Source organism: Halictus rubicundus, chromosome 4 (assembly GCF_050948215.1).
Source record: "Halictus rubicundus isolate RS-2024b chromosome 4, iyHalRubi1_principal, whole genome shotgun sequence".
NCBI lineage: Eukaryota > Metazoa > Arthropoda > Insecta > Hymenoptera > Halictidae > Halictus > Halictus rubicundus.
In genome coordinates, this window is record NC_135152.1 from 19,619,331 (window position 1) to 19,641,300 (window position 21,970).

The 21,970-nt window shown below is 35.1% G+C and overlaps 2 protein-coding genes and 3 non-coding genes across 5 annotated transcripts; 3 read left to right on the forward strand and 2 right to left on the reverse strand.

The window, feature by feature from the left end:
- Positions 1–750: 750 nt before the first annotated feature.
- On the reverse strand, positions 751–822 carry Trnap-agg (transfer RNA proline (anticodon AGG)). The gene has a single exon. It is a non-coding gene; the product is annotated as a tRNA-Pro (tRNA).
- A 388-nt stretch (positions 823–1,210) lies between these two features.
- Positions 1,211–1,282, forward strand: Trnap-cgg (transfer RNA proline (anticodon CGG)). The gene has a single exon. It is a non-coding gene; the product is annotated as a tRNA-Pro (tRNA).
- A 2,918-nt stretch (positions 1,283–4,200) lies between these two features.
- Positions 4,201–12,603, forward strand: LOC143353730 (aromatic-L-amino-acid decarboxylase). The gene is made up of 9 exons (XM_076787261.1): positions 4,201–4,270; positions 7,267–7,527; positions 7,877–8,110; positions 9,144–9,273; positions 9,734–9,994; positions 10,627–10,744; positions 11,068–11,158; positions 11,274–11,474; positions 11,720–12,603. The coding sequence occupies exons 2-9, from the start codon at positions 7,327–7,329 to the stop codon at positions 12,020–12,022; spliced, it is 1,539 nt and encodes a 512-aa protein (XP_076643376.1). The 5' UTR covers positions 4,201–4,270; positions 7,267–7,326; the 3' UTR covers positions 12,023–12,603.
- Trnap-agg (transfer RNA proline (anticodon AGG)) lies at positions 8,502–8,573 on the reverse strand. Its single transcript has one exon. It is a non-coding gene; the product is annotated as a tRNA-Pro (tRNA).
- Positions 12,604–14,671: 2,068 nt separating the features above from the next.
- Positions 14,672–19,001, forward strand: LOC143353815 (spermine oxidase). Its single transcript, XM_076787419.1, has 6 exons — positions 14,672–14,853; positions 15,130–15,480; positions 16,433–16,624; positions 17,185–17,510; positions 18,180–18,458; positions 18,835–19,001. Exons 1-6 carry the CDS (start codon positions 14,726–14,728, stop codon positions 18,999–19,001), a joined length of 1,443 nt encoding a protein of 480 aa, XP_076643534.1. The 5' UTR covers positions 14,672–14,725.
- Positions 19,002–21,970: the final 2,969 nt, after the last annotated feature.

The following is a 21,970-nucleotide window of genomic DNA, read 5'->3' on the forward strand; positions in this document are numbered from 1 at the left end:
TAAGTAACAGGTCCAATTCGTGATAGTATGACACTTAAACGAAGTTGACCGTGACAATCGCCACATTCATGGTCATGTTTCTTACAACTTTTGATTGCTACGGTGACGTCAGTAGTCCCGTGCTATTCTTCGTTAACTCAACTATACTTAAAAATCGATTATAGTGCACATTATTCACTCCATGAAATGTCAAGAATACAACGGTTCCTTTGCTTACATCATTCGTAGCATAATTGTTATATTATGGAATGCATTATGATTTATGAAACAGGTATGTTCAACACAGATCTGTATCTCTATTATAGAAACCATACCTTATCCTGTTCCACAACTACATAATTATAATCATTTTCGTTTGGATTTTATTATAGAATCCAATGTTGGATCTTCAAAAATTATTTCCAAAACCTATTATTTAGGTCCGATTAGGATCTAAAACATTTGATTACCAACTTTTAGAAAGTTTCAATGACTTTGAGTTTTGGCCTGTAGAATCGCGTTCTCAGGCCACTGGGGCGACGCAGTGTTCGGTTTACAAACACGACCGACTCGTTCAACGGTTCGCGGTATGAAGTCCCAATATTTATAATCTTAGCTTTCGAAAACTTTATATTCAATACTTAAAAATAAATCCATAATTTCATATTACTAGCTCCAATAAAGTTGGAGCTAACGAGCAAGAATGTTGTAGTTTTATTGCGATATTCTTAAAAATGATCGGAAATTACGTTTAAAAAATGTAAAAAAAACGGGCTCGTCCGGGATTTGAACCCGGGACCTCTCGCACCCTAAGCGAGAATCATACCCCTAGACCAACGAGCCGTATTGGTGACTGGTACTTTCATATTGAAGGTGATTGTGGAGAACAGATCGATAATTGCTAAAAGCCGGATGTGGCATTCGCTAAACGAAATAATAAGTTGTTATCATGAAAACGACAAAAATGTATTTATCATAAATGTATTCTGAGCACATTTAAATGATCAACTGACAGTTAAATGTTTGTCTTGAAAAACAAATTTTGCACGACAGTACAGATACATATATTTCGTAACCTTTGATTGTGTAACTTATTTGATTTATGAAAATCTGTATTATACTAAAGAATATACTGGAAATGTCATTAACATATTGTTCTGAATTCTGTATTAACAATTGATCACTTTGACAGGCGCATGGTAATGGTGAAAGTGAAAAAAGTTTGTCAGTTGGCTCGTTGGTCTAGGGGTATGATTCTCGCTTCGGGTGCGAGAGGTCCCGGGTTCAAATCCCGGACGAGCCCAAGTGGTTTATTTTTTATTTTTCTTCCATTTTTTTCATAATTTTCTTTATATAGAAGTAGCATTCTCTGAAGGGAAAGCTATGTGTTGATCAAGCAGAACTGCACCACTGATTTACAAAATGTTTATATACAGCGGGTATCAAATTATTATGAACAGATGGAAAAATTGCACAAAGATAGTTCCAGTCTTTATGATTTCCAGTCTTTTCTATTAATTTTGATGTTTTAGACAGTATTTGGCAAAAATAAATACTTCAAACACTATTTAATACCCTATTATAAAATATTTGATTCTCATTATGAGTCAGTCCCGTCGTTCTTTTTACTGACTCTTATAGGAAATCGGAGGTTCCCGCCGAGCGTCGCATTTGAAATGCACAGGGCACGCTGGAAACCTAAGAGTCATATCCGTTTACAAGTCATAAAAAACCTATGATCACTAAGCGCTAGTGACAACAAGACTGAAAAAATGTCTTTCTCCAATACGATGTTGCACGGAGAAACGGACAGCGAAGCTCAAGAGTCATCGCCGAGGAGTGTGCCATTGTCGGCTATTTCAGTGTGAGACCAGAAGACTAATCCAATTACAAAACTTCTTTATTTTTCGTTATTTCTTTATGAAACTTTTATCAAGATATTCGTGGCATTTTCCTGATTAAAATGGAACCAAATATGATATAATTCCGATGATATTTACTTGTGTAATGAGCGACGAAAGTTTCGAACGCAGAGAAGGACAGCGTATGGGAAAGAGTCGCGAAGAGTCGCGGCCGCCAGCACAGATCGAAGCCCGCGTAAGCGCAGGCCTTTAGATGAAAAATTTAACTTCTTTATTATTAATTATTTTGTTATGAGACTTTTACCAATAGAAAATAATAATTTCCTATCAGAATATTAATTAGCGGATGCCAGAAGGGAGTGTCTGAAGATTTTCATATAAAGAAGGCATACAGTATTTTCTATTAATAAAAGGTGCCTGTTGAAACGCTTTTTGTTCTCAGAAAAGAGATTAGAACTTCTAATCGAAATGAACGTGGAGAAAACGTCTGCACACGTAACACTTTAATCTAACATTTAAGAGTTCGTATCGTCGGGTTATCAAAAGAATTAGAAAACAAATTTTAGATAATGCTGGTAAAAGGTTATCTGATAAAGTTAAATTTGTTTCATTACTCTGAATATCGTATTATGTACGTATAACCACTCCAATATTCGCAGCAAGTGCTGCGCAACTGTGCTTTGTTGATAAACAATATAAACATACAATATATCTTGCCATTACGAAACAATTTATATCTATAAATGTATTGAATATAAACCATTATTTTCAGAAATATATTTAAAATAAAATAAAAATAAAATATTTCGAAATGAGATCCAAATATTTTTAATATCCTTCACATAAAATATTATTTTAAAAAATTATTGCATCAAATAAAATATTTTATTTTTAATGTAGAAAACATGGTACATAAACATTTATTATCTACTATGTTACAATCCAGGAAATAGATTAAAATAGATAAGATATTTCAAGACAGCCTTGAAATATCTTCTGTATTCCATAAATAAAATACTATCTTTAGTATACTCGAGTATACTCGACATAAACAGTTAACAGGTTAACTATCTGTAATTCGCCAAATTTTTTTTAAATTTTCTAAAAATTGTGATTTTTTTTTATGAAATTCGCGAAGCCAGAGATTTCACCATTCAGTGTGGCATTACTGTTTCGTTTTGAATGCTGAAAACTGTTCCCAAATCAATTAGTTACGCTGTCGTTCCGTTCTAAGTGGACATTGCTCGTATTTATCAAATCGAAGCAACCGTAAGTGTTCAAGTTAACGGAATACGAATTGCAAGTAAAACCATTTCTATCACGTCGCCGCGACCGATCAAGGTTGCTCCAGGCAACAATGAAAATCGAAGAAGAAAGAAATGTGTATTATTGTGAGCTGACAAGATTTCGCTTGTGTCGGCACATAGCACAGTGGAACGAGCGGGCATTCTAGGTGGAAAAAATGCATACATCATTTTATCTTATTCATAATGTATTCAACTATTATTTTAGACCTTGTAATAAGGTTTTTACAAAGATAGGACCGTTAAAATAGTTCTCAATGTTGAGTTTTTAAAGTAAAATAGTTTGAACGAAGGTCATAAGATTGAGAGAAGAAGGTCCAAGATTGTTAGATACACATAGGTATAGAAATATACAGGAATATACGCAACAACATGCATTTAGCGAATACTATAACGAGCATAGATAAATGCTCATTTGAATTTAAATTTTATCTAAACGTTTCAGAATTTCGAAAAAATTTTCATTCTAAATATCATTGAGAACGTTTGAAAATGATCAGATAAAAATGTTGAAAAATCATCATTTTTTTATCATTCCAACCAATTGCAATTTAAAGAAATTTTTGTTTACTCATTGTCTAGCAAACTAGTCGGTCTAACACCTAAAAAAAAAAAAAAAATTCAAGTCATTTGCATGAATCTTAAAAAAGTTATGCGATTTTTAAGAGTGTCCACTTAGTATTGTCCCCGACTGTATGTATAGTAGGTGACAATCATTAATGCCATGCTTGTATACAGGCGTTCTTAACTATGCCTAGGGAATCTCTCGTTAGACACGCCTATCACCACCACCGATGCTCCCGTTTCCCAATGTTTAGCCTTTGTTATCGCACACTACATGGTATAAGTGATCACTTTAGCCAATTGTATTTCGCTAGACCCGAAAATACGTGTGACTCGGGGGCGTGCCCCTTCCTATCCGACCACTTATACCTGCATTGCTTCTCAGTTCATTCTAGATGCGTCATCCATTTTACATTCGATACATGACAAATAGCTTCTGACTGCCGAGGATATATAAAGGGGATGGTTGTGCTACCATTTACAGTGGAACACGCTCTCTGCACCGAAAGGAGGTCCTCATTCAAATTCCTCTGCTGTTGTTTGACGAAACTATATTTCCAGGTAAATCTTTTAACATTTATCTTACGTTTTCTTAATGTTGCGTTTTGCATGCTACCAATCTGATTCGATACCATTAGGATGATTATTTATTCTGAATTCACCGATCAACAGTTGTTGATCGATTCAGTACTTACTTAATGCGTATTACTGCTAAATATTGATATTAACATTATGAAATGAATATACTTCACTCCAAATAGTGATTACGTCCATGTTTGACTAGTACCTACACGCTGTGTATATGTGTCTATAATTTTATCTAATTTATGGTTTTGGAATGAACATACAATAATAATAGCTTAAAATTCTTGGAATGCCAAAAAATGATTGAAACAGTTATGAAGAACCGAAATATTGTTGTAACTCTTATGGGGATATTATGAGGAACCGATATTACCGTTTACTGCTATTTTTCGGTTCCGTATTCCTGTTTTACTTTCGGTTATAATTCGGTTTTGTTATTCCGTTCGTTCGAAGAACATATAAGATACAATCATTTATTCAAATCGTAGCATACTCAAAGTTTTGACAGTTTATTAAATACGAACAAACTTCTTTGTAACGCAGAATCTGTTTTGACTTATGGTATGAAAACCTCTAGTATCATCAGAGAATCACCATTCGAGTTCAAAAGGATTGAAAAAAGGCGCATAAATAATTCTTAAATTTGAAAATTTAATTATTTTCAATTTGAATTTCTCGAAAAGCGATTTTCAGATTTGTGCTTAGCACACGAAAATTTGTTTCACTTATCGGTTACCAGAGTACTTTTCACACATTTTTTTGTAATATAAATTATTTATGATGTCATTTTATTATTTGTAATACAAAGTTTACATATTAATAATATTCTGTTTCATGTTAATAACATGGTTCATGTTACTTTTACGGACCATGTATTACCGTTTATCACATTTCAAATGTTATCGTTTGTACATATTTTTTCTTATGTAAATGATCGTGATCGTAAATCTCTTCCGCGTTCTTTGATTGGAGGTGATGATACAGGAAATTGCAAGTACGTTTTATTGGTGTCTTTTACGCCTTTTCTCATTCGATTACAATTTTCTTTGAAGAAGTGGAGGACGTTGCGCACGAGTGATCCGATTTTTATTCTCTTCCGGGTGTTTAGGTTTAGTTCAAGGACGTTATTTCTGCTGTTACACTTTTCTGGTTCATATTGTTTTTGCTTTTGACAGAAATTGTTGTTAGCTATTCGTCAATTAAAGGAGTTCAAGCAAAATATAAATAAAGGAGTTATGCAATATTTTATTATTCGAATAATATTATTTAATATTTTATTCAATTAAAAAATGAAGTATGCGATAACAGTGTTATTTAAGTGGTTCATAATTAAATACTATAATTTGCCGTACTAAGTTTTTTATTGTACATCATATAGAAAATATACGCAATTTCCTGCAAAATAATATGCGATTAAAAACAAGTAAATTCCGTAGGTTCAAAAAACAATACACATTTTCCGTTAATGTTTAGTGATAAAAGATAATGAAGAAAGCACACTTCAGTTTTAAAATATCAGAATCAATTTGTTGATTTTGTTCCGTCATTTTTCTCAATTTTTTCGAAAACCGTTTGTTTTACGAAGAAAAGTAACACAACAAGGAAGACGCAGCCTGTCTAGATCTACAGGTTTTGTCGAGCACATATTTCGATACACTCGGTAATTTAGAAGATATTCGAGAAAAACTATTTTATGAGCATTTAATTAATTATTTTAATGTTTAAGGACCAAGGGGTACGTTCTCCCGTTATCCGCGGGCACGGGTTTTTGTTTTATTAATTGGAACAATCTTGGGGGCGGGTGCCGTAAATAAAACTCAATAGTCGAAAATAAGATTAATGTTCATGTATCACCACATTTTGAGTAAACATCATCAAATTTTATCGTCCATGTGCTTGCTTTTCCTCTCATGTAAAAAGAATACGTAATAATCACTCAAAGAAATACCATTTAAAATTACAATTGAATATCTAAATAAAAACTGGTGATACGACCTTGATACGGCTTTTCATACAACTATAACAGTATTTCTAGGTTAAAATGTTAAAAGGCTTCGTACATTTCCATTGTAAAATCGGACATTTCGTATGCACCAACTAGGCACTACGTAGGGAACGAATCTCGAAATAGGACCATTCCTATTTCGTTCTCGTCACAAGATAAATTTTTTTGTATAATTATGGAGAAAGCGAGAGAAAGTTTTCTATATATCTCGACGTTCAACTTTACCCGGCGCGATTCAAGCGAGCCCACTTCTTCAAAGACCGTCCTCGACTCGACACGTGCGCCAGAATTTTCGAACCATCCTGATTGAAGCTGGTGTTCGATTGAGCCGTGAATTTCGCGCGAGCTTCGATTCGCGCGATCGCGTTTTAATTCCCTGCGCGTTCATTCGATCGGAACAGAACCATGTTTTATTAAAATGTGTCGTTGATGCGCAGTGTCAAAACTTTACAATTCATATATCCACGCAAGGTGTGACTTACTATACATCAGTGTATTTGCATGTGTATTGTGTGCGAGTGCAAATTAGCCTCATTATAAATTTTTATTTTCTATAATTATATGTCTTCACGTACGTAGATTACAGTCATTTAGGAAAGTGAAGACATAACGACAAGCTGAAATATTTTGCATTTAAGTACAATATTGTTACATGTAGCTTACGTTACGTAGGTGTTATAAATGTGTAACGGTGTAATGCAAGTTAACGTGCTATTTTTAAACAATCATTTGGAAATTGCTCGATATAATAATCGTTCTGTTAATATTTTAATGTAACAAGTAATACAAAGTTTTAGTGAACTTTTGATGGAAATGACTTTGATGGGAAAATTCGTTCAGAGATACATACATGCTAAAGAGTTCCTAAATTTCAACATATGAGTTGCTAATGTTATGAAATATTTTTACCAGATGTTCATCGAATCATTCCTCCATTGTAATAATTTTTTTCCCACACTGGATCCAGGGCTAGCAGCTAGTCGAGAGATTTCTTCTGAGGAAAAGTCACCGTCGTATAAAATTAACTATGGACACGAAGGATTTCATTGATTTCGGCAAGGCTGCGATCGATTTTGTAGCAAATTATAATGAGACCATAAGAGATAGGAATGTTCTCCCGGACGTCGAGCCTGGTTATCTCAGTAAATTGTTACCGGAAGATGCACCCCAAAAAGCAGAAACTTGGCAGCAAGTGATGGAAGATATAGACAGATATATTATGCCTGGGGTGAGTTGACACTGGAAATATCGAGCGGTCGAAGTGGCCAATGTTCAATGTCTCATTAAAATTACAAAACTACACTTTTATCATGTCCGCAATTATAAAATATAAACTCATCGTCGGAGTAATTTTTAGTCAACAGTTTTACGCTCTCCATCGTTAGTGTTAAAAATTTTTTTAATTATACCTTTTATTGTTATCAAGAATCATCTTATAAATTTTGTTCGAATAGTGGAAATACACTAAAGAATACACAACAATCGTATTAATTGACACTGAAATATACGTTATTTGACAGTCAAATCAAATATCTAAATAATATCATTTTTGTTTGACATGATTGTTGTATGTTTAGGTAACCCATTGGAATTCGCCGCATTTCCATGCGTTTTATCCAGCTGCAAATTCTTATCCGGCGATTGTCGGTGAAATTATCTGCAGTGGAATCCATTGTATCGGATTTTCGTGGCTCGCTTCGCCCGCGTGCACCGAGCTCGAAGTCATCACGTTGAACTGGCTTGGAAAATTATTAGGATTACCGAAGGAGTTCTTGAACAGCGACGAAGGTCCCGGTGGAGGTGTTATACAGGTAGACAATCTCTTAAATGAATTACATTCCTAAAACAACAGACGTTTCATACAGATTTTAATACTTTAGAGCTAACTTATTCAAACAAAGACTATTCAGGGTATACTAAAATTATGTGTAAAGACTATCACAGTAGGATTCTGTACCTTTGGATCGGTGGAGATCTGTTTGAAAAATTAGGTGCAAAATTGTCCTTGAACGGTTTTTTCAAGGTCAAATTTTGTCCTGTTGCACCGAAATCTACTTACTCATCGAGAGGATAAGAAGTATGACAATAATATTTGGTGTAGATTTATTAATTACGCGAAAGTTTTTTTTATCCTAATTCATTATTTTTTACTAACACGTTTATTATTTAACGCAAAATTAATTTTAAAAAGAAAAAAAAATTGGGCTCGTCCGGGATTTGAACCCGGGACCTCTCGCACCCTAAGCGAGAATCATACCCCTAGACCAACGAACCAATTTTAGTTGACCTCTCATATTACAATAAGGATACTTTGCAATATTCCGGAAAATTGATTTGTAACAGAATTGCATTGAAGTGTAATACTTCTTTTGTTAAACTATCATGTTTCATATAAATATTATCCAAAATAAACCTTCTGTACTGTCACACGAACAATGCAATAATATTTTCAGTAAAGGTAAAACAAATTTTTATTTCGATACATTCTAGGCGTAAATAAATGTTTTATTTTTATATTATAATGTAATAATCATGCATATATGTATCTAATTATAGACTTTTATATTAATAATATATCAATTAAATTCGTTTAAATCTTTGATAGATTCATCTGTATAAATAAATACGAAATAGTTTGTTTTTCAATCATTTATAAAATAAAATTTTACAGAAGTGTGTCGTTGAAATAAATAACTAAAACGACATTATTACAAAATGTTAAACAATTGTTGTAGTAATATCATATCAAAATTATATTTAAAGTATTGGTAATAAATGTTAACCTGCAAAAGATGGTTCGAGTATCGTACAATATTAATAATTATTTTTGTTTTATTAATTTAGGGTTCAGCAAGTGAGGCTACCCTCGTATGTCTGTTAGCAGCGAAGGAACAAACGATACGTCGCATCAAAAAACTTCATCCTGAATGGGACGAACATTATATCATATCTAAACTAGTTTCATACACGTCTGGTAATTATTTCACATCCAATAATTAATTCACGATGGTTCAATTTAGTTGCTTTATAACCATTTTTCATCGCGTAACGATTGTAAACTTGCTCTAATTCTGCAAATGATTTTTTTAACACTTGTACACGTATTAAATGTGTATTGTAGTGTATTATTTAATATCTATTTTCTGGTTTAGTTACCAATGGAAAATTCTTGTAGATTTTAATGCGTTGAGCATGAATCAGAAACAGTCCTTTTTTTCTATTGCCCTTAGTTCTTGAGAACATCAATTTTGAAAACGATATCGAATTTTCAAACTTAAGAATTTTTGTGATTTGATCATAGAAGCTTAATTTTCTCAAAATTAAGAGTAATGCAGGAAAACGGTTTTTAGATTCCGATTGGTTATTGGAACGCAAAAAGAAGTTACTTGTTAGACAATATAGTAGTGTAATTATTCTTCATTTGTACTCTACAGATCAGTCGAATTCGTCAGTGGAGAAAGCAGGAATATTAACGTCGGTGCCTATGAGACTTTTACCGACCGATGAAAAATGCTCTTTTCGAGGCGAGACATTATTGAAAGCTATTAAAGAGGACTTGGAGAAAGGTCTGATACCGTTCTATGTGGTAGCCACTTTGGGCACCACTGGCACGTGCGCTTTCGATAACCTTGAAGAATTGGGCCCCATATGCAACGAACACAACGTTTGGCTTCACGTGGATGCCGCTTATGCAGGTTATATATTTTTGCACGTTTTTAATTTAATGCCCGAAATTAAAATCTGATAAAATTGGAAATATTTTTGAAATGGGTTTTAGGATATTTTTCATTTCTTTGTAGATAATTAGTAAATCCAAGTAAACTTTCCTTTAGGGGGGAACACGGAACTAAATTATTGAAAATACATGAAACTTAAAATTATATAATTTAGAAGTTTACATGAAATTCCGTTTTCCCTCCTACTCCGATTTTGCCCGATATTTACTCTTATAGCAAGGTTAGGTCCGCTCTTAGTGTGACCGACCTGACCTCTACACGAGGGCAGAGTCTGTCCTCGATTTGCCCTCGATTTGGCATGGAATTCCGCCTGCAAACTTTTCACTTAATTTGCGACCCATCTATTTCGGCATAGGCTCGCAATTTGTCGATCAGTTTTGGTGACAAATTCATAACAAATAGTGACGAAATTCTGCTCCAAGTCATGACCTTGGCACCAAAATAACCGCCTTCTGCCCACAAAGTACGATTACAGACATTGAGCAAAATTTGCTCGAAGCTACCATATTGTGGCGAACTTGTTCAAACTGTTAAACCAGTTCGATTTATCAAAACTATGTCATTTTCTGTATTGCGTATTGTTTTCATAGGGGCCGCATTTGTTTGTCCTGAATATCGACATTTAATGTCCGGCGTTGAATACGTTGACTCTTTCAATATCAATCCTCATAAGTGGCTGCTTGTAAATTTCGATTGTTCTACGCTTTGGTGCGTATGCATTAATTTTCAAATAGAAATATAATACAGCCTTTGTTATATAAATTGAGAGAAAGGTGAATGTTCAACTATGAGAAATATTCCGTATTTTTGACTCTAAAATATCGTTTGTTAGTTGGGGGTTATTTAAATTTCCTGAATGTTTTGAATTATTTTTCAAAATGGCTTTATAAATGGAAATACGTTTACTCCAAACAATTTGATATTCAAATAGACCTGCAGAGAACCGCAATTTATTTAATGAAGGTTGTATTGTATTTATTTCTAAAGAAAATCGATTTTGTATGATCTATAATTTTAAATTTCTTTTCAAGGGTGAAGGACTCTAGACGGTTAGTTGAAGCATTAAGCGTAGATAGAATTTATTTAGAGCACGATAAACAAGGATTAGCTCCGGATTATAGAGTAAGTTATTTATTTACAATAGTCACGTAATAAAATTGTGCGATACTTTTTATTCGTATTTAATATGATCGATTACACTTTAAGAAGGTCAACATTTTTACATATAATTTTTCAGAACTGGCAAATTCCTTTGGGTCGTCGTTTCCGTGCCTTAAAACTGTGGTTCGTCCTGCGACTTTACGGTGTTGAAGGCCTACAGGATCACATAAGACGGGCTCTAAAATTGGCCCAAATATTTGAACAACATGTCAAATCCGACGATCGATTTGAAATGGTGACCGAGAGATCTCTGGGTTTAATTTGTTTCAGACTAAAGGTAAATATAAGCAAGCAGGGAAAATTTATTCTACAATATTACTGTTCCATTTCTGTTTTATTTCAATTCTTATTTCGGTTTGTACTGTTTTATTCTGTACTGTTAATTTTTCGAGTTAATTGTGAGGCACAAGTACTATTAGTTCCGACATCTATTAATGTACAGCAGAAATTTATTCGAGTACCTAATATTATTTAGAAGCCCGCCTATAATGTTTTTAATTCCGATCGTCCTTTAAATTCCAGGGTGATGACAAATTGACCAAGGAATTGCTCAGTCGTTTAACAGCGGAGAAGAAAATTTATGTTATACCAGCGACATTTCGCGAAAAATTGATCGTTCGTTTCGTAGTGTGCAGCAGGTGGAGTCAAGAGGACGACATCATGTTTGCGTGGAACGAGATCACGAAACATGCGACGGACATTTTGAGGTCGCAAATTCAGCCCTTGCAGGAAGAATCGCTGATGTCTTTCACGAAATCTACGGCTGAAATTGCAACAAGGATAGAACGCATGAATTTGGAAACGAAGTCACAAAAAATAACGTAGAATGTTATGATTAGGTATAAAGATACGGCAGTGGATGTGAATGTACAACAACGTAGTCTTACTTTTAAGTATGTTTATAGTAGGAAGGTCCTAGAGCGACTGACTAGGTCAACGCGTGTGCGCTGTCCAGACGCGTGTCAGTATTGTGTTTATAATTATACAGATGTCGTTAGACAGGTATTACATTGATTTATACCTTATCGATAGCTTACAATTACAACTATATATGTGTATATATAACATAGAATTCATTTGACACTTAACAACGACTAAACTGTGGGTGTTTATGGAAATTTCTATTTCCGTTGGATACTTTGCACATAATTTTCATTGTAGTTTGGATTTGGAGCAACCTGTTTATTCTCACGACGAAGAATTTGATAAGATTTTATATCAAAAAGAACAAAATTTTGTGTAATGTAACTGCAATGTCATAAGGAGATAATCTAACAGAGTAATATTTAAATTAAACTCCATCTTTATACTTTCACAATATTATATTTTCATTATTGCTATTTTAAGCGAATGTTTATACGTTTCTTGTACATAAGAATGTGTAAAATATATTAGAATAACACTAGGAAGAGATTAAGAGAAGTACTTACTTTGTTTAAAACTGAATATCCCGTTTGAATAGGTTTAGAAAATACAGCTGGATGAATTTTTCAATTTTATCCAATTTTCATAAAAACAGATTTATTTTTTACCATTTAGATCAAAAGAAGAATTGATCTATTTTAAAATTTTTTATTGAAATCTTTTTATTAAACCGAAGCTCTTATTTTGCAATTTGTGATTTGTAAAAGGTAAATATAAAAGATCGTTCCACTTAAAGAAATCAAGATGACCTTGATATCTCTGAAACGCCACCCCCCATACGAAAAATGTTTGCATCTCAATATTTCCGCCTCTACACAATGCAAGTTTTGTAGACATAATTTTTCATATTAATACAAATAGTCAAGGTGGCCATAGTTAATTATTGGTCCACCTTGTAGGACGGTTATTCAGAATGAAAGTTTTTCGTAATTTTACCAAAAGCCGAAACCGATGTCATAACAGTTTTCAAGTTTTGGAAACAAGTTACCGTTAATTAGTTTTCCTTTACTTGCGCCATTTCATTATCACTTCCAATTTGCATCAAATTTTTCTTCACTCACGAAACACGTACAGTCAGCCATATAATTGATGACACTTTAAACCAGAATAAATTTTTCATAAATAGACCTAACGATTTCAGCTTTTTAGACAAGCTAAATAGATTAGTTTACTAGATTACATGTAATGAAACTTTTGGAAACATTGCGTTTGGCCTGAATTACGAAAAAAGTAGATGTAGCTTTCCAGAACTTCTTTATTTGGGCTTGTAAAGAAAATTTTATCAATTATAAGCACGGTGAAAATTTCATCGAAATCGGTTAACGTTGCTATAAACAATAAACAGGGAATTTCTAAAAATGGAAAAACTAGTCTTGGGTAAATAATAGCAACTGTTTTGAACATGATCATTGAAGACGATTTACGCGCGTATAAAGGTAATAAAAAGGTCGTCTTGTGAATCGTGTTTCAATGACCATGGTCGAAGAAGTTGCCGTAGTCGGCTATGACACGTCATTGGAACAACAATCGAACGTCATTATGGCAATGATCGTTTGTTTGCGCGTGTAAAATGGTCACCTCGTAGCAACGTTTGCCGACAAGCAACATTCGTCATAATACCAAAACTCTTACCAAGATTCGGCATCGTCATCTTGATGAACAAATTCACCAGTTTATGCCCAATGAAATGCTACTGTCGAGGCAGAAGCTAACGCTTCAGGGGTTCCAAAGTATTTTAGTAAGGTAGATCACAAGAATTTAAATTACGTTGTGACATTTAGGTTCCCAGTAGGTAACCTCGCCTGCAACTTTCAGTCACGTAACAAACGTCCATCTTATTTCCAATACAATGCACGAGTGTATTTTGCCTCGAGTTGAAATTTGGGAGGTTGGATTTTTGACGTTCGGCAACTCCCTCTACCACTGTCTCTGTCATATTTGGTTATTAGGGAACGATACAGTGATATCTCTATATATGTCGCCAAGGTTTGGATGATAAACGTCGCGGAATTATCCTCACTACCGCGGGATATACCCCATGAAGGACCACGAAGCTCGAGAGGTTTCGGACGCCGAGGAGTGTGAACATAACACGCCTCGGGTATGTCTCCTGGACGATACACGACGCTGGCGAGACCCTTGTTGTTGACATATATCGAGAACTAACTGTACTTTCTTTCTCTTATTAGTCGCGAATACCAAGTATAGAATATTTTTCCGGACAACAAAAGTAAAACCTTCCCAATTCTCTCATCCCTTAATTTTCAGTTGTGCCAGATATCTAGTTTTCTTGTCAAAATTTTAAACTTAGATAAACACTTATGGTATTTATTTCCATATGCAGAAGAATATCGTTAGAGTATTTGTAGACGTTTGTTTTCTGTAAACCGTTTACTTTAAAAACACGTAAAAATAGGAATGTGAATATTGTGCTGTTAAATTTGTGTTAAAAATATTTTGTTAAGAACTTTTGAATGAAACTTTGTGCTATTTATACGAAATAGATTTCTCTCGTCAACAAAATGTGGAGGCGGAGGAAAAGAACAAGAAATACCGGCGTGCACAAAGTTGGCTAGGTTCGAGTCCTGTCAGCTGGATCCTTGCATGTTAGATCCATGCAAGCCGGAACCTACGGTCGTGATCGTCGGGGCAGGCATGGCTGGTCTTTCAGCAGCGCATCGATTGGTACAATGTGGTCTTCAAAATTTTACGATATTAGAAGCAACGGATAGGTATGATTTATGCTTAGCAGATATTCCACAAACAGTACACAGCTTGATACTAGATTAGACTAGACTAGTTAATGCTAGATTATTTAGATTTTGGTACAACCAAAAAAATCTCAAAGAAACGTTTGACCCCTGCAGCTAAGGACCGCCTTACCAAACAGTCTGAAAATTTTCGGTTATGGATAAAAGGGTTAATTGTATTTCCTTTTGCAAGCTTGCCACGTGGATTTTTGATTTTCAAATAAATTCGAAGATATCGAGAATGAATCTTTTTTGCAGACCAGGAGGACGAATTCATTCGTGTTGGCTGGGCGACGTGGTGGCGGAAATGGGAGCCACCTGGATCGAGGGTGGATGCGTAGCGAATCCCGTGTTCACTCTGGCTGCTCAGGAAGGTCTTCTGAAGCCACCTATCTTCAGGCCTGATCCGAGTCGTGGTCTTTTTTGCACGAGCGATGGCCGAGCTATCGATCTCCCTGTCAGCATCACAGCTTATCACACCTTTCGGCAAATCGAGCAACAGGCGGCAACCCTTTTCTCGCTAGGCTGTGGCCGCACCCACGGTACGTTGCTGAACTTCATGGGCGTCAGAATACAACAGGAGCTCCACAATTTCCCGGAGGAGCAACGGTACAGTTGCCCAGGTCAACTGCAAACTTTATCGGCAGTGATGTCAACGTAGCTCTGAAGCTCAGCTTGAGTTTATAGTGTCTAACGCGACTCGATTGCAATGTCTTCAATATTAATTCTTTCTTATTCTCAGCATTTCGGCAAGTCGACCTAATACACTTCATAAAATACAGTCGTTACTCGATATATGTCCACAACACGGGTCCAGCCGGGGACATATATCGAATAGGCGATACTGTACAAAAACACTGTTGAAATCACAGATGTTCCCTACATTTGTAAAAACGTAAATGTTGTTTGATAACGCAATATTTGCAATATCGAAATTAGTATCGAATGGCTAATAATTTTTCTTTGCTACATCTTTGAAACTTTGTAGAAGCTATCAACATATCTTTATCCGATTATGAAAAATTAGTTTTTTGTCAAATGTAGAGGGGATCTTTCAGGAGCAACAATTATAACCCGAGACTTTATGAAAGCTGTCGAGTTTATGCTCAGATTAAATATTTCGAGAAAGGAGACATTTAAATTCAAGAATAGGTACACTTTATCGTATGTATAAAATATTATGAATGACATTTTCTTACTTCCGAGGTAATTAATTTCTTATTAGTTAAAGCGGATGGTGTAGGTCTTACTTAATTTTCCTTAAGATTCTCTACTTACCTCGAGTGAAATTAGCTATTAATGATTCACCATAATTCGGGATTTACCTGTCAGGGGTTGAAGCAAATACTAAAACTGAAATATATATTTAAAAAGTGGCGGTCTTTAAAGTGAAAAACAATAAAGAAGTTGAATATGAACGTCGCTTAGAAATGAAGGATAAAAAAAAAAAGGTCAAGCTGTAATTAGGATGTTACTCTAGCTGACACGTTACATCACTGCGCTTTTAATGAAACGATATCGCTGTTTTTCTGCGATACCGTTGATGTTTCCGTATCTCCAGATATGATGCAGCCAGAGTGATGTACGGGATGACGAACTGTATGAGATGCCGTTGTGGCGATGATCTGTCTCTCGTTTCGGCTGATCAATTTGGCAGTTACATCGAGATCCCTGGTGGCAATGTCAGAGTGCCCCTTGGATACGTTGGGGTTTTAGCTCCTCTGCTACGGGATCTACCAAGTTGTTCCCTCAAGTTAGTTAATGTCGATGACAAATACTGATTACGGTAGTATCTTTGTAACTGACGTGTCAGTCGGTCTGCCGCACGACAGTTATAGTAAAGGTGCTATATTCAACGCAGTATGCTGAACGTAGAGAAGGATAGCCATTGAAAAAGAGTTTCGACGCTTCGATTCAATGCTCCTCTTCCTTTTCCTCCGCACACCTCTTTCACGCCCGAAACATTAATCGCTTATTACACGAGTAATTATAATCCTAATATGCTATTTATATAGCAGATTTCAAGATCGCATAAATGATACAGCCATCAAACCTCATTTCATTAATGGCACTATCAATGTCCAATATCGCCGGATGAATTAATGATCGATCGCGTGTAGTACTTTCGATCATTCACAAATGTCACGTGTAGACTGCGGATTTTATGCATTTATGATAAAAACGAGTGGGCGAGATTTAAAACAGATTTTGATGCTGTTCTTTGCAATTGAAATTGGCAATTTTTTATTTTTAATAAGGATCCGCAGTCTAGTCGCGCGGATTGTGAAATTTACTTTTTATTTCTTGCAACAGGTATTGCAAGCCGGTGAGCTGCATACGGTGGGGTGCCATAACCGATTCTTGTCCCCGCGCAGTGGTAAAGTGTTGCGACGGAGAAGAATTTCCCGCCGATTACATTATTGTTACCGTGTCCCTCGGCGTTTTGAAAAATCAACACGACAAACTGTTCTGCCCGGCCCTACCAGCGGAGAAAGTCGACGCCATATGTAAATTGGGATACGGCTACGTAAACAAAATATTCTTGGAGTATGCCAGGCCGTTCTGGGTTTGGAAAGAAGGTGGCATCAAACTGGCTTGGTCAGCTGACGAACTAGCTGATAGATGTGACTGGGTGAAAGGTTCGACCACTTTCTTTTTTACCGCAACGAAACACGCGTCGAAGTGGCAAAACAACTCATTGTCAATAAATTTCCATTAGGTAGGGCCCCGGGGCTAGCTAAAGTATTCTAACGATCAATTCGATTCGATCGATTAGATTCTCTTTTCAACCGTAAGATTAAAATTTACTCTTTACAATAAACAAACTGAAGATGATCTTTATATTTTGTTACAAAAAAAAAAAAACAAAATAGAAAGAAACTAATTATTGCATTACACGTTATTATTGAAACCATACAACTTTCGTTTCAACCTTTTTTTTTTATATATGTCAAACAGTTTATATGTAGTTTAGATGGCACGCTTAGCTGAATCACAATCTATACTAATTGTGAGTCTTAAAGTTTGTTTACAATACTATCACATATGCACATGCTACGTCATCTGAAATTATTAGACTGCGAATTGTTATGCAAAGCAGAATTTTTCCAATTCGATTGTCCGAAAGAAATGGAAGCTAGCATGTCGAATATAATGCAACAACATTCTTTCATTCGTCTAATGTTCTTACGGTTTTGTTTTTCACTAATTTTTGTTATAAACGCATAAAATCCGCAGTCTACAAATTATGTATACACAAGCACAATTAGTTCTGACCGAAAATGATTCAAGTACCTAATACATTTCAGGAGTTTCGAATATCGAAGAAATGACGACTTCTCAGCACGTTCTGTGCGCATGGACTTGCGGCCGCGAGGCTGCCGATATGGAATTGTGCTCCGACGAAGAGGTCGTGGAGTCAATAACAAGAGTTCTTCGACAATTCACCGGTGATCCCACGCTGCCATATCCAGCTAATCTTCTCAGAAGCAAATGGTGCATGGATCAATACTTTGCCGGTGCATACAGCTACATGGGTCTAGAAAGCACTGTCGGCCATCAATGTGATCTAGCTAGTCCTTTACCAGGTACTATTGCTATATCGACCCAGGCGTCGAATATTCTTCACATACTACTGGCGATTATTTCATAATTTTTGAAAATCTGTGGTCAAAATCTGTAATTTTTGTGTGGGTCCATATTGAAAATTTAAAAAATTTTACTTTAAACTTCAAAACTTTACACACGTATAACTTTTAAACCAGTGAATTCCTAATATGAAAACTTGGATTTTTGGTATTTTCCCGTCAAAATCTACAGGATGTATATAAAAAAAGTAAAAAATATCTGGGTTGCCAAAATGAAGTTTAACCCAGTAATGTACATTGCAGTAAAACGAACTATTTTTTCAAAATATGCGTCTTTATCAATTCATTTCCTTTCTGAAAATGTTTTCTTCTTCAGGTACATGCGAGCCAATACCACCAATCCTTTTATTTGCTGGCGAAGCCACGATTCCGGGACACTACAGCACGGTTCACGGTGCGCGTTTAAGTGGCATTCGCGAAGCCGAGAGGATAATTCAACTAACGAAACGATTTGGAGGTCCACCGAAAAAAGTATCCGGATAGAAGCTGAATCAGTGAACAATTCAGTAGAAGTATTTAAACAATGACAATACTAGAACTGTATATATGAACATGTCCGTAAAGTCATTCGTTGAAGAGTGTGCGTGAATTGTCCACGAATATCACGATGTTTGCACAAACTGTGTATCATATGACAATGAAATTTTCGTTATTACAGCATATCAAGACGAGTATAAATTTTGAAAAAAAATGTACTTATACTTTTTTCAATTTAGAAACTCTACATGTTTTTGATACACTTTTCATTGTCGCACGTTATCAGTTTTAATAAAAAGAGTGATTTTTATTATCGTCTGAAGATTTTGCGGTGTATTTATTTTTGTGCTGAAAAATTATGTATAAATCTAGGTTGAAGGAGGCTGTCTCATGCAAACGGATTGACAAATCAATTTCTATTTTATTGCATTTTCTTCAAAGTACAGAATCGCAAAAACATCTCAGAAAATTACAAGAAGCTATTCCACATAGTGGGGAATGGAAGGTAGAATGGGGAGACAAGCATATCTTTTATAAATAAGAATAAAAAGATCTATCACTTGCAGTAGGAAACGAAGTTTATGGGCAAGTATCGAAGTAAATTTAATAGGTAATTTATTTGATATGATTCACGTTGACAATAACGACGCAGATATTTTCAGAAACATTTTCAACAGTTGGGTATGTAGCATACAATTCACATATATGTGTATTCGCTGTAATATGCAAGTTTTGGCAAAAAATCAAACGAAACGTTAAAACAAACTTCCGCACATCAATATAACAGGCACGTACATACGGGTTACATTTTCATTTATTACTTTCCGTTGGTCCCGTTTAACAGCAATTCGTGTTATTTCATCGAGGAAACGTTCTTATTCTAAACCAGAGCTGTTCAGTGTGTGCCCGTACGGGCAGCAATTTTCTTACCCTGGGCATACACAGAACGTCGGGCACGAAGCCACGCCCCTGCGATCAAGGCTGCATGTATTTGTCGAACGCGTTGTCACAGCTACATGGCCAGCTACGGCTGTGCTCAGTGTCGCCAAGACTTGTTCTCCCACTCTAATTTCCCCTTCTACCGCGCTATTCCCCACGCATCAGAGGGAGGGTAACTTTTTCCCCTCGATTACCCCCACTCCGCTGAGTCACTTGCCCGTAGCTTTGCCCGCAGCTGTGCCCACGGGCATCGGCGGCGCCCTTGCCCGCTAATAGGCATGCTGAGCAGCTCTGTTCTACACTGTTAAAAGTAATTGTTTCTCTTGCACAATTTATGTTGAACCACAATATCTACGAATACAAACTGGCGACATTTTGTGTTCAAAAATACAGTTTTCAATTGTCCCGATTATGTGACGTACTACAAATACAACAGTGCGTGATCATAACCAGTGCATACGAAGCGATTTACAAGCGTTTATTATAAGCATTTTTAAGAACGTTTACTCGTTCGATAGACCAAACCGCGCAAAGTAATTCTAGATCTATTTATTGTCCCAGTTGCAGCACTACTTTACATCAAATATTCCGTAAATGTAATCGAAGCAGTACGATTCATTTGAACGAGCAAAAAATAGTACGTTTTTAGACATCGTTTATATTCATCAATGTTTACTGCCATGATGCACTTGTCTCTAACCAATGAGCAGTCCGTGTATCTTAAGTATTTATAGCAAACGTGAATGCGTACAATCAGACATTTTTAATTAAAACAGCAAAGTTTCTTTTCATTCCTGCTTTTACAAATCAACTTATAAAAATTTGCATATATATCTAGATGATTAAAAATTTAAAACGTCTCTCTTGAGTGGATAAAATTATACTTTTTGCAATTAATACTTGGACTTCTGGATTATATCATTTTATAAAAAATTCAATCTTAATCACGAAAATAATTAGTACTGTTTCTTAAAGTCTGTAGATTTTCCGTTCATTCCGTTCTCTCTACTGTTTTACTTCATAAATTGTAATACCATGGAATGAATCATTTCGTTGTCTTTGAAAATGAACACAAGAAATAAACTACAAGTTTGCACATCGCTGTCCATATAAGGAAAACGATAATAGTAAAAGTAAATGTTAACCTATCAATCAATATTTTATACAATATTGTACATGTACCACTCAGTTTCCAACTCCATTACAGATACACTACTATGTTACATGATATTCTGATTTACGTATGTATATCTGGGAACATTGTTTATGTTATGCACCACAGGATATGTTTATAACTATTATACTTATTTAGAACGTTCACCGAATATCTTTGACCAGAATACATTGTAAACACTTAGTTGAAAAGTTATCTTTAATAAATGAAGGACATTTAATGGATTGTCATCAGATTAAATTAATTATTAAACTTTGATCCTTCTTCAGAAGTATAATCGATTACTGTATCTCTTACAAAGCATTCTGAAGAAAGTATGAAACACACATACAATCGCGTACAAAACTATTGCACCATGACACTTCTTTGTAATTATTTTCATATAATAAATCTTCATTGTCAAATAGCTTCTATAAAACAAAATTTTTTTGAGAAAGTGTACTTCTTTTTATAAATAACACAATATATTCAATAATAATACTGTGACCTAATACTTCAGCACGCTTCTCTAGTTTAAACAAGTCCACTTTTATTATAATAATTATCGATGGCAAACCGTTTCACATTATGTCTCATTTGATTAAATGTTATTGTTTCTTTGATCTGGAAATCGAACATAGTGACTGTACATATACTTTTCATGTTTAGCCTTACTTTCAATGAAACGGGGTCCACCGATGATGCGCAAATTCCATGGACCACGAAGACTAACAGACGATCAGGATCAACAACAATATTTAGAACAATTTGATTTCTGAATTGCGTTCTACATTCTCGATATCTACAGTAATATTACATATGTTTAACATGAACACAATACGATGGCGTTATACCATGTATCTAATTCATCTACGTTTGCTTC

What these genes read in the sequence shown, in the direction of transcription:
- LOC143353730 (XM_076787261.1), top strand. Translation starts at nt 7,327, where the DNA reads ATGGACACGAAGGATTTCATTGATTTCGGCAAGGCTGCGATCGATTTT. An exon ending in ACTAGTTTCATACACGTCTG is followed by an intron (nt 9,274 to 9,733) that starts GTAATTATTTCA and finishes TGTACTCTACAG; the next exon opens with ATCAGTCGAATTCGTCAGTG. An exon ending in TTCGATTGTTCTACGCTTTG is followed by an intron (nt 10,745 to 11,067) that starts GTGCGTATGCAT and finishes TTTCTTTTCAAG; the next exon opens with GGTGAAGGACTCTAGACGGT.
- LOC143353815 (XM_076787419.1), top strand. Translation starts at nt 14,726, where the DNA reads ATGTTAGATCCATGCAAGCCGGAACCTACGGTCGTGATCGTCGGGGCA. An exon ending in ATATTAGAAGCAACGGATAG is followed by an intron (nt 14,854 to 15,129) that starts GTATGATTTATG and finishes TCTTTTTTGCAG; the next exon opens with ACCAGGAGGACGAATTCATT. An exon ending in AATTTCCCGGAGGAGCAACG is followed by an intron (nt 15,481 to 16,432) that starts GTACAGTTGCCC and finishes CCGTATCTCCAG; the next exon opens with ATATGATGCAGCCAGAGTGA.